General features: G+C 37.4%; 2 protein-coding genes across 2 annotated transcripts; one reads left to right on the top strand and one right to left on the bottom strand.

Moving 5' to 3' along the window:
• Positions 1 to 244: 244 nt before the first annotated feature.
• Positions 245 to 742, top strand: LOC107822272 (SKP1-like protein 1). The gene has a single exon (XM_016648801.1). The coding sequence runs from the start codon at positions 245 to 247 to the stop codon at positions 740 to 742; it is 498 nt and encodes a 165-aa protein (XP_016504287.1).
• A 12746-nt stretch (positions 743 to 13488) lies between these two features.
• Positions 13489 to 17224, bottom strand: LOC107822281 (SKP1-like protein 5). The gene is made up of 2 exons (XM_075228675.1): positions 16897 to 17224; positions 13489 to 13559 (listed from the first exon to the last, which is right to left on the bottom strand). The coding sequence occupies exons 1-2, from the start codon at positions 17222 to 17224 to the stop codon at positions 13489 to 13491; spliced, it is 399 nt and encodes a 132-aa protein (XP_075084776.1).
• Between the last annotated feature and the right edge of the window lie 769 nt (positions 17225 to 17993).

Below are 17993 nucleotides of genomic sequence, written 5' to 3'. Positions count from 1 at the left end.
ATTAAATAAGCTTAAATGAATGAGATTGGCTTATAGTATTCAATCACATACTTATATTGTGATCCATAAACCGATTACAAGTAAAGATAATTCCAGTAAGAAATTTATGTCAGAAAGAATACCTTCCATATTCTTTAAGTATGATCCGATTAAGAAAATCTCTTGTACCATTATTTATACATCATGTGGTTCCCCAAATGTTTCATCCAAGAAGATAAAATAAAAAGGTTGACAAGTTCTTATCATGGCATCATCATCAACAACGGGAGAAAAAACAATATTGACATTGAAGAGCGGTGATAACAAAGAATTTCACCTTGAGGAATCTTTGGTCTTACAGTCTGATCTTATCAAGACCATGGTGAAAGAGGAACATGTTTCCACCATCCCATTGCCTAGCATCAAAAGCAAGATGCTCGTTAAAATCATTGAATACCTCAAGAAACATGCAGAGCTCACTGCTACCTCGAACAAAGAAGACTTCAAGAATTTCCAGAAAGAGTTTGTGAATGTTGTTTTAGAGGAATTGCTTGACATAACTGTGGGAGTAAATTATCTGAAAATCAGTGGTTTGCTGGAATTCTGTTGCCAGCCTGTGGCTGACAGAATAAAGGACAAAAGCGTTGAAGCCGTTCAGAAGATTTTTAAAATTGAAAGTGATTTCACCTCAGAAGAAGTGGCAGAGTTTAAAAGGGAAACTCCTTGGGCCTTTGAAGGTGACCTTGATGATACCACCAACTAAGGTTTTATGGTAGTGAAGGGAAAATTTATATTTGATCTGAATAATCATATAAAATTGATTTATTTCGTGTACCGATTTGGTGGATATCTGTTTGATTTTTTAAATAAAGCTTTATGCTAAGAGAAAGGTTGTATCTGGTATAGTGAAGGGTGTTTGATAGTATTTATCTATTCTTTAAAACCTTTGTATTCGATCATAATTTATATGTTGTCTATAGCTACTTTTGTCTTCGTGTTGTTTCGACTGATATTTGAAATTAATCATAATAGATCTCTTTCTTGTATCGATCAAGCTAATATCATTTGAATTTTGGAAAAAATAAAAAGTTATGCTAATAAAAGGAAAATCATAAATAATTTCTGAACGAAGGATGGTTGAAAATATTCAATTCCAGAAAACCTTTGATATGTTATCACTTCTCAGTATAATGTAGCCATCTTTTGTTTTCATGTTGGTTCGATTGATATATTTGAAGTAGCTATCATTTGATAATGATTAACTGTCAATAGATCAGTTTGGTGTTAATTCCACCCACACCAGCTAGCTATTCCGGGATATACGCCTTTTGTTTTTCTTGAATTTCTTATATTATTCCATGAAAAGGTTTTAGCATATATCTTTCATCAAAGGCAACCAGAAAGTAGTTTATTATGGATATGTAAGTGCCATCAAGTAAGTTTCCTTTTTAATGAATTGTTGTAAAATAATCATGTCACGGCCCAATTTCCACTATAGACCGTGATGTCGTCCAACGTCGTCGCTAGGCAAACCAACGGTGAACTACCCATTTAATTTCTCATTTTTAATATTTTTAAAGTCTTTGATTTTTATTAAATGCGAAAACAAATAGTAGGTAAGCATAGTAATGTAAAGGATACCTAAACGGGTAAATAAGATAGTGGATAAAATAATCAAAATCCATGTGTGTCTACTAGAATTCCAAAAATTCGGTGTCACAAATGCACGAGTATCTAGTAGAATATACAAAACTCTCTAAGAACTAATATCTGAAACAAAATAGACAATAATGATAAAGCATAACAAGAGGAGGCTCCGGATGCTGCAAAACGGAGCATGGAAAGGCAGCTCACTACTAAGCATTCGCGTAATACGGATGCGAGCTCGGACGAACTCCAGATGCACTTGCCTCAGAACCTGCACAATATGTGCAGAAGTGTAGCGTGAGTACATAAACAACATGTACCCGGTAAGTATCTATCTAACCTCTGAGAATAAGTGACGAGGGATCGACTTCGACACTTACTAGTGGGCAATATACATAATGAAAATATTCAATTCCAGAAAACCTTTAATATGTTATCACTTCTCAGTATACTGTAGCTATCTTTTGTTTTCATGTTGGTTCGATTGATATATTTGAAGTAGCTATCATTTGATAATGATTAAGTGTCAATAGATCAGCTTGGTGTTAATTCCACCCACACCAGCTAGCTATTCCGGGATATACACCTTTTGTTTTTCTTGAATTTCTTATATTATTCCATGAAAAGGTTTTAGCATATATCTTTCATCAAAGGCAACCAGAAGGTAGTTTATTATGGATATGTAAGTGCCATCAAGTAAGTTTCCTTTTTAATGAATTGTTGTAAAATAATTATGTCACGGCCCAATTTCCACTATAGACCGTGATGTCGCCCAACATCGCCGCTAGGCAAGCCAACGGTGAACTACCCATTTAATTTCTCATTTTTAATATTTTTAAAGTTTTTGATTTTTATTAAATGCGAAAACAAATAGTAGGTGAGCGTAGTAATGTAAAGCATAACTAAACGGGTAAATAAGATAGTGGATTAAATAATCAAAACCCATGTGTGTCTACTAGAATTCCAAAAATCCGGTGTCACAAGTGCACGAGTATCTAGTAGAATATCCAAATCTCTCTAAGAACTAATATCTGAAACAAAATAGACAATAATGATAAAACATAACAAGACGAGGCTCTGGATGCTGCAGAACAGAGCATGGAAATGCAGCTCACCACTAAGCATTCGCGTAATACGGATGCGAGCCCGGACGAACTCCAAATACACTTGCCTCAGAACCTGCACAATATGTGCAGAAGTGTAGCGTGAGTACATAAACAATATGTACCCGGTAAGTATCTAGTCTAACCTCTAAAAAATAGTGACGAGGGATCGACTTCGACACTTACTAGTGGGCAATATACATAATGAAAATATTCAATTCCAGAAAACCTTTAATATGTTATCACTTCTCAGTATACTGTAGCTATCTTTTGTTTTCATGTTGGTTCGATTGATATATTTGAAGTAGCTATCATTTGATAATGATTAAGAAATATTCAGATATATCCTTGCTCTCTTAGATATGTGACGACATTGGTTTAAATATAATCTCGTTTATACACTTCTTGGGCACCAATTATATTTTACAAACTCGATTTAGCAATGAGTAAAATTGAGAACAGATCCAATTATCCAAAAACTGAATTATCAAGTTTTTTTGACACATTAAGTCTCAACATATCAGGGGTGGAGCCCAAGGCGAAAATAAAAAGTGAGGCCCTAAATATTTTTAATTATTTTTTCTCTCTTATAATTTATCGGAATCTAAAGAAATTATAATCAATTTTAATTATTGCCAATGTCTAACCAATTTATTAAATCTCTCTCGTGTTATCATGTTGAAATTTATTGATTTAGTTTTGAAAAATATTTTCAACCGAGGCAACTGATATAGAAATTATTAACGGTAATTGAATTAACACTTGTTACCTGATTGAGTTCGTCTATTAGAGTATTCTTATACTTATACAGTTTCTCTTAGATCTTTTAATTCTAAATATAAGTTGAAACAAATAATATTCTAGTAACTACTATGTTTCGAGAGTCATTCAACATTCAATGTTAAGGACTAATTTTAATAGTTACTTATCAAAGTTGCTTGAAATATGTCTACAAAGACATTCAAAGAATTAAGAAAAATTATTCTAAACTAACATTGTAAAAAGATCGATTTAAGTTAGGATGGACTAAAGCCAGAAAACAACTAGTAACTATGATATAAGATGTGTAAAACTTTAGTTATAACTATTTTAACCAAATGATTTAACCATTAATATTCCTCAAATCGATACACATCGCCTTTAAAAAAACTCCAAAATTTTTCTCTCTAAAACATTATAACCGTTGGCTACCTTACAGGTTCTGTTCAACGCGTCAGCTCTACGCTCCACCTCCATGGCCTCGTCGGACAGTGGCCAACCGGCGCATACAGATACTCAAACAGATGCTACTGCTTGTGCGAACAACCCTACAAAATCAATTCCCAAAAATTCTTCATATGCTATTGCAATCACCACCGCTACTGATGTTTGGCATATTTCGATATGTGTTGATGTTACTTTATCCATGTTTTAACCGCTTCTTGATGTTATTTGATCTTCAAAATGCCCAACATGATTTAATTATTGGTTTTATGACTAATTGAGTTGTGTGTGGTGAATTAGGGTATTTGGAGTGAAAAAATATGAAGAAAAGGTGCTCTAGGTAGAGGAAGAGAGATTGGATGCGTCGCATCCAATCTAGAAAAAAAGATCAGATTTCGCGCACCCTTAGCAGTGAAGTCAGCCCATAGCATCCGCCATAGCATCCGCACCTGGGCAAAGCTGAGATGGAGGAACTAGGGGTGGATGCGTCGCATTCACCCTCGCATGCAAAGCTGAGAAATAGAGGACAAGGTGGATGCGTCGCATCCACCTTCGCAGGCAAAACTGAAATGGAGGACGAGGTGGATGCGTCGCATCCACCTTAGCATCAATCCCTGAAGCCGATTTGGACTAGGAATAGGAGAGCTTTGGCCCATGACTTTTGTACGCAATATATAAGCCAAAAACGCCTCCTTTAGGTCAGGGGACATATTGGAGAAGGGAAAAAAGGCACAACAAAGTTCTAAAACCACATAATTCGTCTTGAGTTCCTATTCTCTCTTTCTTTTATTGATTCTTATGCACTATTGTGAATTTTTTATGATTTCCTGAATATGAGTGGTTAAGAACCCTATTGTTCTAGGGTCATGGGTATACATGAATGTTGATGTTTGAAGTGTAAATTGATGAAATTGATTTTATCATATCGGGTTGTTTATTTAATTCTGTTTTTAATTATTTTGCTGAGTAGCTAATAGTGAAATACTATCTATGAATCTAGAGTTGAACTCGAAAGTGGGAACTCTAGATTGCATATAGAAGTAAATAGAGCAAGTTCTTAAACCCGGGCATAGGGAAAAGGATTCGCAATTGGGATAGACATATACCTAATTGCCTTGCTCGGTTGCAATACAGGAATTGTACATGCGTTTTTGTTAAGTTTAATTCCATAGACATATAGGTATTAAGTTAGCTTGAATAGGCTAGTAAGGGCTCGACAGACTCTTATGGGTAATATCAACCCTGTGAACCAACAATCCAGATAAATCAATTAGTTATTTTTAAGCTAAGAATGCAACATGACTGTTAAATAACCCGTGACCCTGGAATATTATCTCCCATTGATTGTTATTTAAAACTATTTAAGTGTTGTGTTGATTTCTGGTATTCCATTACTTGATAGTCTTTAGGTAGTAAATTAGACAAATATCTATTTTATAAGGAATCGATTGAATTGATAAGCTATTTGAGTTTGAATTAGTCAAAAGTTAATCATAAGTCCTCGTGGGAATGATACTCTATTCACTACTCTATTACTTGACGACCACGTATACTTGCGTGAGTGTGTTTGGTCCCAATAGCTACTCCTCTACCTCCTCCCAAAATTAGACACCCAAGATAAGCTATTATTTCTCGACATACCACACACAATGGGATGCCAGCAGTAATCTTCAAGGCCAGAGATTATTATGGGGTCATGGCTGAAGAATGTAGACTCACTATTGTGGGTCTCTTTTTGAAACCTAGGCCCCAAATCGAGAAAATTAGGGCTATTTTCAGAGAACGATTTTCAGTCAAAGGCAGGGCCAAAATTGGGGTGTATGACAACTAGAATGTCTTCTTAGAGTTTACTAATGAAGATGATTTCAATTCGATATGATACAGAAGAATGGTGGAAATTGATGGGCTTCAGATGTGGCTTCAAAAATGGACCCCAGACTTCCGACCTGACGAAGACATTTCCATTGTTCCGGTATGGATTTTATTACCTGGTCTTCCATTTAATATGCATACTTGGCAATATGTTAAACAAATTTGTAGTGAGGTTGGAACTCCTCTTTCATCGGATGTTGCCATTAATGGTAAAACTAGACCTAGGATGGCTAAAGTTCGAGTTGAAATTGATCTGCTTAAACCTTTAGTAGACAGTGTGTTTATTGGGTCGGAGGATGAAAATGCTCCACTCAAGGCTTCACTCAAAAAATTGAGTATGATGGCATCCCTAAATACTGTAAGCAGTGCAAGAAACTTGGGCATAATCTTATGAATTGTAGAGTTATGGAAAGGAAAAGAGCTTTAGAGATAGAGAAAATAAACAATGAGGAAGGCTTGACACAATCAACCGAAGGCACTAACAAAGATCAAAATGGGAAGAGTGAAGAAAAAATGGATAAACCAGCTAATACAAAAGAGACCTCAGTACCAATGAAGGAACTAAGGGCGACAGAATAACCCTGGAGATACAACACAAGAAGAAAGTTACAATCTACTATCATAATCAACAAAAAGGAGAAGGGAATTCAGCAACAATTGCAAAAAAAATTAGAAAGAAGAAACAGAAAAGCATGAATAAAAAGATGCCAAAGAAGAAAAGCAAGGTGACCTTCAAACCTGCTCAAAGAGACAAAAGGACCAAGCAAGATAGTACCTCCAAAAGCTCATCAAATCACAATTATAAAATCATATAGGGGTTAAATGATACAAACTATAGGTTGGAAGAAAAACAAAATACTGACACTCAGAGTAATCAAGCTACCTCCAGAATTAAGAAAAGCTATCCTTACAAGCCTCCTAATGGTACCCAGATCTCTGCAAAACCTACAGGGGAGGAGGATACAAGTGGTTACAATGAGTTGACAGGGAATATAAGTGTAAGGACCTGACTGGTCATTTTGAGTGTACTAGCCCCGATCCCTTATTTACTATTTTTTTTCGTATCTACTTTTGCTTATTTGACCTGCCGGGAGGTCTTGTTTTTGGTTTCGGAGTGTTTTGGGACACTTAGTCCCTAAAACGGAAGCTTAAGTTTTAGGATTTTGACCGTAGTCAAAACTGTGTGAAGACAACTTCGAAATGGAGTTCCCTCAATTTCGTTAGCTCTGTTTGGTAATTTTAGACTTAGGAGCGTCCCCGGAATGTAAATTTGAGATCTGTAGCTAATTTAAGCTTGAAATGGCGAAAGTCAAATTTTTGGGAAGTTTGACCGGAGGGTTGACTTTTTGATATCGGGGTCAGATTCCGATTCCGAAAGTTGAAGTAGATCCATAATGTTGAATATGACTTATGTGCAAAATTTGAGGTCAATCAGATGTGGTTTGATGGGTTTCGACGTCGTTTGCGAAATTCAAAAGTTTAGAAGTTCTTAGGCTTGAATTCAGGTGTAATTTGGTGTTTTGATATTTTTTGAGTGATTCGAAGGTTCGACTAAGTACGTATCAAGTTATAGGACCCGTTGGTATATTTGGTTGAGGTCCCGAGGGCCTCGGGGTGATTTCGGGTGGTTAACGCATTGATTTGAGTTGAATAATTGCAGCTGAAGCTGCTGCAGCTAGTGTAACCGCACCTGCGGAGTGGGAACCGCATGTGCGAGCCCGCAGAAGCAAAGGAGGAGCTGCAGATACGGCCAAGAAGGAGCTGGGCAGGAACCGCAGGTACGAAGATTTTTCCGCGCCTGCAAGAGTCGTGGATGCGGGCAGCTGGGCACAGGTGCGAGAGAAGCCGCAGGTGCCATGTGATTTCTGCACCCGCGGAGAAAGCAGATGCGGTCAGATGATCGCATGAGCGGAGGCGGAGTTTAAGTGACTTTCCACAAATGCGGAAATTGTACCGCAGGTGCGGTTTTGCTGGGTAGAGACTATAAATAAAGGACTTAGAGAATTTTCCCCATTTTCACATTTTGGAACTCGAAATTTGGGGATTTTTGAGGAGAGTTTCGAAGGAAATTCGAGGTTATCCCTAAGGTAAGTTCCTTGAGCCTAATTACCCTTAGTAATGGTGTTTTCCTATTGATTTTACACCTAATTAGTGAGGTTTTGAAGTGAAAATTGAGGGTTTAGGACTTGGGGATTTGAGAGTGAACATTGGGGTTTTGGAGGGGCAATTGAAGTCGGATTTTGGTAAATTTGGTATGGATAGACTCGTGAGTGAATGGACTTTCGGGTTTTGTGATTTTTGTTAGATTTAGAGACATGGTCCGAGGGCCGGGTTTGAGCCAATTTCGGATTTTGGGCTAGATTTCAGTAGTTTTCTTGTGGAATTGATCGTTTTAGCCAATATTGATTATCTCCTACTGTTTGTGACTAGATTCGTGGCATTTGGAGGCCGATTTGAGAGGCAAGGGCATTTTGGAGTAGGATTTCTACGCAGTTGAGGTAAGTAACAATTTTAAATCTGGTCTTGAGGGTATGAAACCCAGAGTTTGGTATGATGTGACTGTTTGGAGGTGACGCACATCCTAGGTGACGGGCGTGCGAGCATACACCGTGAGGGATTGTGACTTGGTCCGTCCCGTGAGACTGTAAAGTCAAATAGCCTTGTGTGCTTATATGTATTCCTTATCTGCAACAATTTGACTGCCTTTCATGTTAGAAATCATGCTTAGGCCATGTACCTGCTTTTGGTTGTTATACTCAGTCATAGCAATTCTTGTATATGTTTACCACAGTATCTGTTATTTCCTTGCTAATACACTATACCATTCTGATTTGGGCTGATTCCCTTTCATTATTGAGGGCTGTGAGACTAGACAGGTTGATGACTGAGTGAGGCCTAAGGCCTGTCTGTGAGGTATTGATACTATGGCATGTGAGTTGTCCGTGCAGCACGTGAGTTGTTCGAGCGATTCCACATATTGATACTATAGCACGTGAGTTGTCCGTGTGGATTTACTTGGGCTGAAAGGAGCCCTTCTGGAGTCTGCACACCCCAGTGAGTGCAGGTACCTATTGAGTATGAGTCGTGAGGGCTGAGAGCCGAGTGATTGAGTTGTTGTGACGAGTTGAGTGTCTGTTGCCCTAAGAGGCTGTACTTGTTTTCCATTTGTTAATGTGCTTTGTTACTATCTGTCATTGTTGTGAAATTTCTGAAAGATTCTATATCTGGATTACCTGTACTGTAACTGTATAAACTGATTTGACTTGAACTGCCACACTTGAAAGCATGTCTATTCTCTAGCTGAAATTATTGAAAATGAACTATATTTGTATAGCTCGTCACTACCTTCTCAGTTCTTTATTTATTTATGTTACTTGCTGAGTTGGTTATACTCATGCTACACCATACACTTCATGTGCATATCCTGGTGTGTTTGATCACAAAAGTCGTTGAGTTCGTGCGCGATCGAGTACCGGAGACTACGAGGTAGCTGCCGACATCCGCAGACCTTGTCTCTCCTTCTATGTTTTCTTCTTTTAAGAATTGATACTCAGACATTGTTTGTATTAGACGGGATATCTAGATGTTCATGATCCAGTGACACCCCAATGTCGGGCTATTTTTCTGCACTTATATTTTATTTGGGTTTTACCCCCATTTTTATGAAAGACTCCGGTTATTTTAACTATTTTTATTTATTTCTGTTAAATTTTAAAAATGTTTTAGAAAGGTGGGCTTGTCTGGTATCACAATAGGCGCCATCACAACGGGTTAGGTTTTGGGTCGTGACAAGTTGGTATCAGAGCCTAGGTTACATAGGTCTCACGAGTCATGAGCAGGTTTAGTACAGTCTTGCGGACCGGTACGTAGACGTTTGTACTTATCTTCGAGAGGTTCGCAAACCCTTAGGAAAACTTTACATTCTTGAATTCTTGTCGTGCGAATCTGTTAATTCTGGTAACTAAACATTTGTTATTTCATTCTCTCAGAGATGGTGAGGACTCGTACTACGAGGCAGGATGGACAGCCACCAGTACCACCAGTTAGGGCCGTGAGAGGCCGAGGTCGTGGTAGAGGCCGTAGTAGGGGCAGAGGTGCAACTCGCACCACAGCTAGGAAAACACCTGTAGATCCACCAGTTGCCCAGTTCAGGAGCAGGGTCCAGTTGTGGATGAGACGGTGGGACCAGCTCAGGCACCACCTGTGCCCATGGTGATTCCAGGCCTTCAGGAGGCCTTTAGCTCATATTCTGACCGCGTGTACCAGTCTTGCTCAGGCGGTCTCTGTTCTGGCCGCAACAGCCACTTCTCAGGCCGGGGGAGGTGCTCAGACTCCCGCCGCCCGCACACCAGAGCAGGTGGTACAGGGATTCCAGACATCGGGGGCACTACCAGTCCAGTCGGTTGCAATTGCTCAGGACTATGTGGTACCTGTTATGCCTGATGATGAGCAGCGTCAATTGGAGAGGTTTGGGAGACTCCAGCCTCCATCTTTCAGTGACACCCGGATGTCAGGATATTTTTTCGCACTTATATTTTATTTGGGTTTTACCCCCGTTTTTATGAAAGACTCTAGTTATTTTAAATATTTTAATTCATTTTTGTTAAATTTTAAAAGTGTTTTGAAAAGGTCTGCTTGCCTAGTATCACGATAGGCGTCATCAAGACGGATTAGATTTTGGGTCGTGATAAGAAGTCAATAGGAGGTTTCTACTTATCAAATCGAAGAAGAAGAATAAGAAGACACTGATGTGAATTCAAATTCTTGCTCTACATGTCTTCCACCCAATGTAACTGAGAAGCCGGGTATACAATTATTTGTTAAGATATTTTAAAACCAAGAAAACTATGAAGGCAACAATACAATGAAAGAAACTGATAACACTATGCTTGACCCACATCAAAGCATAGGCGTACTACAACAGAATGAAGGTAACAAGCAAAACAAAGAGAACCTGAATGAGAAAGATTACTTACTTGAAGGCAGAGGAAAAAGTAGATCCAGAAAGGTTCACATGAAACACAAAAACAGAAATACTTCCTATTTGTAGGGATTACAAAAGAAGGATACTACCTCCCCCACAGTTATCCAAGATTAATACAATATTTTGGAATATTAGGGGGGTAAGGTCTAAGAAGGCCATCCACAGGCTAAAACAATTGATCGACATCAACAACATCATCTTTGTTGCAATCATAGAACCAATGGTCAGGAAAAACAAAATCGATGGCTATAGGAAGTTTCTGGGTTATCATAAGTGTATTTACAATGATAACGGGAAACTTTGGTGCTTATGGAAAATTATCAGCCAAACAACTATCATTGAAAATCATGAACAACATATTTCCATCAAAGTTGATGATGGTGCAAGCAACCTCCCCATTGTCATCACAACTATTTATGCTAAATGTACTAGTGGGGAAAGAAGAGAGTTGTGGAACAGCCTTGAACACATCAGTCTCTCTATTAATTGACCATGGTGCATTAGAGGGGACTTCAATATCATTCTAGATCCTGAGGACAAGTTGGGGGGAAGCCCTCGTAGGATGCACAGAAGCTTGGAATTCCAAACTGTATGGATAATTGTGGTACTACTAATATTGGCTATTGTGGTTCTAAATTCACTTGGTGCAACAATAGAAGACCAAGTAAAAGAATCTGGAAAAGGCTTGATAGAGTTTTTGTCAATGATAAATGGACTCAGAAATTTCAAAATACTACTATTAAACATCTAGTTAGGACGGGATCTGATCACATGCCTCTTCTAATAAAATCCTCTAACACCTCTACCAGCCACATTAGTTACTTCAAATTCCTCAACTTCTGGACTAATCAGGAAGGTTTTCTCAATACTGTTAAGAAGGTACGGGATACTGATATCAATGGAAATAGTATGTGGAGACTTCAATCCAAACAGAAATTATTCAGTAAAAGATTGAGTCAATGGTCCAGGGAAGAAATTGGTAATATTCATGCTCATGTCCTTGAATGGGAAGAAAAAATTTATAATCTAGAGGAAATTGATATTACCAACAATAATAAGGATGACATGGAGGCAACCAACAAAGCTCATATTGAATATATCATATGGTTGAACACGCAAGACTCCCTTCTTAGCCAAAAAGCTAATATCCAGTAGTTTGACAAAGGCGACAGAAACACTCAATTTTTTCATAGCAAACTTTGAGAAAAAAAGAAGAAGATTACATTTGAATAGGATTAAAAATCACAAAGGCAATTGAGTTCAAGGTGATGAGTAAATAGCCAAGGCTGCTATTAGGCATTTCAACTCCAACTTCAATCTCCGGACTCCTACTCTGGACCTTTCTATAATGAACTGCATCTCTACTAAGATCACTCAAGAAGAGCGGGACAACTTGGATAAAGAGCCTTCTATGGATAAAATAAGACATGCAGTATTTAGTTTGTCTGCCACTAGTGCTGCTGGACCTGATGGATACAATGAAACTTTCTTCCATACCTGTTGGGAGATTATCAGAGATGACATCAACGGCTTTGTTTGGGACTTCTTCAAAGGTACCCCTCTTACTAAATATTACACTCGTACTTGCTTGATTCTTATTCCTAATAATGACTCCCCTATATCATTTAGTAGTTTTAGGCTTATCAGTCTTTCTAATTTCACTAACAAGATTATTTCAAAAATCCTCTCTATTTGATTCAATCCTCTATTACCTAGATTAATTAGTGCTAATAAGAGTGGTTTTATTAAAGATAGGCTTATTTCTGAAAATGTCCTCTTGGCACACGAAATTGTTCAATACATTACTAAGAATAATAATGGTGGTAATGTCGTTTTCAAACTTGATATGGCTAAAGCATATGATAGACTATCTTGGAATTTTATTATTTCAGCTCTTAAGAAATTAGGTTTCTTAGAACATTGGAACGGCATGATCATGTATCTGTTGTCTGACATTTGGTATTGTATTATTGTTAATGGTAATAGGAAAGGCATTTTTTTTTACCTCAAATCAAGGTTTGAAACACGGAGATCCTCTATCTCCTACACTTTTTATCCTAGCTTCTTAGGTACTTACCTGCTCTCTCAATGATTTATTCATCGATGCCTCTTTTACTCCTTTTAGTATGCCTACTAGAGGTCCTCAGATCAATCACCCCGCCTATGCTGATGATATTGTTATTTTCACAAGTGGCAACAATGATTCTATTAATCTTATTATGAAGATCATTAAAGATTATGAAAATAGCTCTGGACAGATGGTCAACACTCATAAAAGCTTCTTCTTAACTGCCCCAAATGCTTGTGCACATAGAATCAAAAATGCTACAGGTTATATGGACAAGAATTTTTTCTTTACATATCTAGGTTGCCCAATTTATGTAGGAAGGAAAAAAGTTGCATATTTTGATGATATGGTTAATATAATTGTTAAGAAACTTAATGGCTAGCATGGTAAGATTTTATCTTATGGTGGTAGATTGATTTTAATTAAGCATATCCTTCAATCTCTTACTATTTATACCCTTCATGTCCCTTCCTAAGAGTACTTTTAACTTGATTGAAAAGCATTTTGCTATCTTCTTTTAGGGATCCTCTAGAGATCAAAGAAAATACCATTAGAGGTCATTGAAAAACCTATGCTTCCCATGTGATTAAGGAGGCATAGGTGTTAGAAGAATGATTGATTTTAATAATATTTTAGCAACTAAAAGATGGTGGAGACTCAGGACCATTCCATCTCTTTGGGCTAACTTCTTGACTCAAAAATACTGCCAAAGATCCCATCCAGTGAGTAAGAAATATGCTCTATGGGATTCACATGTATGGCAAAAATTGAGAAAAATAAGAGACAAAGCAGAACCGCATATTCATTAGGTAGTAAATTCTCGCAACTCTAACATGTAGTGGGATAATTGATCGGGGAAGGGCCCTTTAGAACTTCTCTTCCCAAATGAAAGGAAGAATCTGAAAACTCTTGTGAAAGAATATATTCACAATGGTAAATGGAACATTGAAAAGCTCAGAGATACATTCCCAGATGATAGTGTGGACCATATCAAAGGAAACAACATTGGAGACCAAACATCCCCTGATCAAGCTATATTGAATCTCTCTGATAATGCTAGGTACTCCAATGAAACTACTCAGAACATGTTCATAGCTTTTAAAACTAAGGATCAATTCCTTAGTCAGGTATGACATTCTAGCATTCCTTTTAAAAGTTCCTTTCTAACTTGGAGATTATAGCTGTCAAAACTTTCTTTTGATGAAGTACTACTTAACTTTGGTAGACAATTTGCTTCTACATGTGTATGTTGTACTAACCATGTCAATGAGTCTATATATCCAATATGTGTTGATGGAAAGTGATGCAGCAAGGTTGATCTGGAAAGCGATAGGTGCTCCCCTGGGAAATAAGAACGTACACATACCTATTCGCGGGTGGCTCAACCACTGGTGGCTACAAAGGTTTAAAAATGTTGTTCACAAACAAGCTTTGCAGATAATTCCAATCATCACATGTTAGGAAATTTGGAAGAATAAATGCTCGTATAAATATGGAGATCAAAAGAAATTCAACTTGTACAACACGAAGCAACAGATCATTTGGAATGTTATGGTTGATGTACTTCGGTCCTTTCCGAAATGCAAGTTGACATTGCCTTGGGTCAAGTACTGTGATGATATGGTCAGACTACAACCTATCTCTAAAACCATTATGGTAACATAGATGAAGCCACAATAGGGAACTTTCAAGTTAAACACAGATGGAAGCTTTATTCATCGAAATAGCAAAGCAGGGCTCTGAGGTGTTTTGAGGACTGAGCAGGGTGATTTGTGTATGGCCTTCTCTCTGTCAGCTAACTGCACAAGCAACAATGAAGCAGAAGCTTTGGGGGCTTTGGCTGGGGTTAAATGGTGTATTCAGAATGAATTTTCAGACTTCGTGCTTGAAATGGACTCTATGCTCATAGTCAACATGATCAAAAAAAGACATACTGACAATTATAAAATGAAGAACACAATAGATGATATCTTACAGTAGATGGACCAAGCCAATATCACTCATGTGTATTGCTATAGGGAAGCTAACCAAGCAGAGGATTACTTGGCAAAAATGGCTTCCAACACATGGGAGAGTAAGATGTACATGTCTTTCTACCTTTTGCCCAGGAAAATCAAGGGAACTTTCATTTTAGATAAATTTCAAGTACCTAGCATTAGAACAAAGTATGATAAGGCAAATTTCTTTCTGAGCTAAGCTTCCAATCTTGTAATTTTGGGCACAAGAGGATGTTTTACACCTTATTTTGGTTAGGGTGGACTCCATAGTGTTGTAATCTTGGAGGTAAGGCAATCTCCCCCTCCTTCATAAAGATAATACAACACACCCAGTGATACCGGAAAATTATATTTTTTAAAAAAATAATGATTTTAAAATTCTATCAATAGTGCATAATTATTAAATATTATACATATTATTTATAGATGTTGGGTCCCTAAGTGTTTTGGGGGGTTAAGGCCATTGCCTTATTGTCCTTAGGTTCCAGCCGGCCCTGCAACAAATCAGCTTGGTGTTAATTCAGATTAGTCGGGTTAGTGAGATTCAAATATAGAACGTAAAACAGAGCTAATTTGCTATCGATCAGCCAACCACATATATCAATAGGGCTTGAGAAACCCATTGTACAAATGCCCCAGCTGGTAATTTCAGCTTTTCTCCGTCACGAATAGTTTCATTAATATCAATTAATTGGCAACGTACGTAACTCATCATTACTGGGGAGATGAGTACTTAAGCATCGATTTCTCTTACAAAAAGTTTACCGCCTAAACTAGCTATTTCGGGATATACACCTTTTTATTTTATTCCATGAAAAGCTTTTAGCATATATCTTTTATCAAAGGCAACCAGCAGGTAGTTTATTATGGGTACCAAGTGTCATCAAGTAAGGATCCTTCGTAATGAATTGTTGTAAAATAACCATACATGAGATTTTTCAAAAACTACCTTTCTCAATCTACTTTAAATTCTATATATGTCGTGTACAGAGGCGGACTTAGGATTTGACGATCGCGGGGTACCATGACATTCATTATAAAATTTTCACTGCTTATAAAGATTGGTACGGGGGCCTATGCTAATATCTGACTATTTTTTGAAGATATTTGCAAGTATATATAAAGTTTTTGCCGAAATTTTCGAGTGCGGGTGACCCCTTAACTCATCATATGTATCCGCCTCTAACGGTGTAAAGTATACTTACCCAATCAGATAACGTGTATTATAATTATTGGTAAATCTTTGTAATAAACAACAATGGTTAACCTTAGAAAAATAGTACTCCACTAAGATATGCTATTTGAATGAGACTCGCATGTACTTTGACAATTAAACAAGTGTGGGGACGACGACACCTACTTCTACTTCTAACTAATGCCGGACAACCGGCAGTACAAGCTAATAGAGAGCCCGTCCATTTGAGCTAGAAAGCGTACCGGTTGTTTGAGTCGTGAAAATGGCGCATCACCTTCTGCTTCAAACCGATGGCAAACGACCATATTGTCAATCACCATTATAAGCTATACGTTTGCACATATATATATTTACTTGTCCTTGACCTTTTGATTTTGAAACACAACAAACAAAAATTAATAACTAATGCAAATACAAAAGTATTAAATTCATAGGTAATAAATTTTCTAATAAATCCCATATATATATATATAGAGAAGTCTAGTGCTAGTTCTTACTAAGACTTCTTTATCTAATACTAGGACAAAAATTCATATAGAAAAATAATAGGAAAAGCCTAATATGCTAAAACATAAATAAAAAACCCTAAAGATTACATAAACGAAGACGTAATTAAGTCTAGTCAAGGGATTCATCGAATTCTCTTCTCCTTCAAAGGCCCATTCATTTTGGAAAACTGACACTATATAGCCGCCGTAAAAATAATAGTCGAAAAAATATATAAAATTTAAATATTTTTTGTATATATATACATTCTATATGTTATATACAAAAATTATACAAGTTTTATACACTTTTTCGGCTACCAGATATAAATAATTTCTGGCGCGGGCTAAAATTGATAATACCCCATTCATTTTCTTTCCGAACGACATCTTCTTCCTCTCGAGTATAATCACATTGAACATTGAAATTTTGTCGAACAACCACATGCGACTTGTTCTTGATCTTGTCAGCAATAGCCTGAGCACAAAGATCGAGCAAAGGCTTAATGTCAAGGAAATTTGCAACCAATATGATATTGAAGAGTTTTTGCATCTTAACGCTAATGAATTCCTTATCGAAGTCCTTGATTTTGGTTTTCTTGATTTCTTCTTCGTCTGAACCCTTGATTTCTGCATGCTTCTTGAGGTACTCGATGATCTTGACTAGGAAGGATGCCTTAGATGAAAACATTGCATATATAGAACATGAAAGAGATGATCTAATGGCCGTTGCGGCAGACCTAAAAGAGACATTTGAGTGTGCAAGAAAGGAAAAAGAAGTCTTAACTGAGAGAGTTACTAACATTGAGCATGAGAGAGATGACCTATTAGTGGTGGTAGTGGACTTGAAGGAAATAATTGGGGAACTTAAAATGGAGGGTAGGCCTGAAAATTCTCAAAAGGGAAAGGAAGTTACAAGTGAGGCACACATTAAGCTTGAAAGTGAGTCAAATTGAGTGAAGTCTAGTATGTGTTCTAAGCTTGAGAAAAACAAAATACTTCAGGAAGAACTAGGTAGAGTGAAGAGTGATCTTGAAAAATCACTCAAGTGGACTTGGTCCTCTGATGCTATCACAGCCATGTACACCAATAATGGAGGAAACAGGCAGGGGATTTGGTTACAAAGGGAAAAGATTCCCTACAACCCTCATAGAAAGTACGTTACTATACATGACAATTGGCTTTACACTAACTGCGGTAACACTGTGCAGTTTAAAGAAAACTGTATGGCCAGATTTCAGTCACAGCAGAAAAAACAAAATTTTTGCTGAAAAAGTAACTACTGGTAGAGAACCTGGTCCCTCGTATAAAAAATGCATAATGACTGCTTGGACCAGAAGATCCCTCATTTACCCCTTTCCTCATTACAAGGGACCCAAACTGGTTTGGATTCCTAAGTCTAACTCCAGATTTTCTTGTGTAGGGAACAGTGAAAGAAAGCAACTGATAAGTAGGGATTT

This window comes from Nicotiana tabacum, chromosome 13 (assembly GCF_000715075.1).
Source record: "Nicotiana tabacum cultivar K326 chromosome 13, ASM71507v2, whole genome shotgun sequence".
Taxonomy (NCBI): Eukaryota; Viridiplantae; Streptophyta; class Magnoliopsida; order Solanales; family Solanaceae; genus Nicotiana; species Nicotiana tabacum.
The sequence above is the reverse complement of the archived record's forward strand: the minus strand, read 5'-3'. Positions and strand labels throughout refer to the sequence as shown.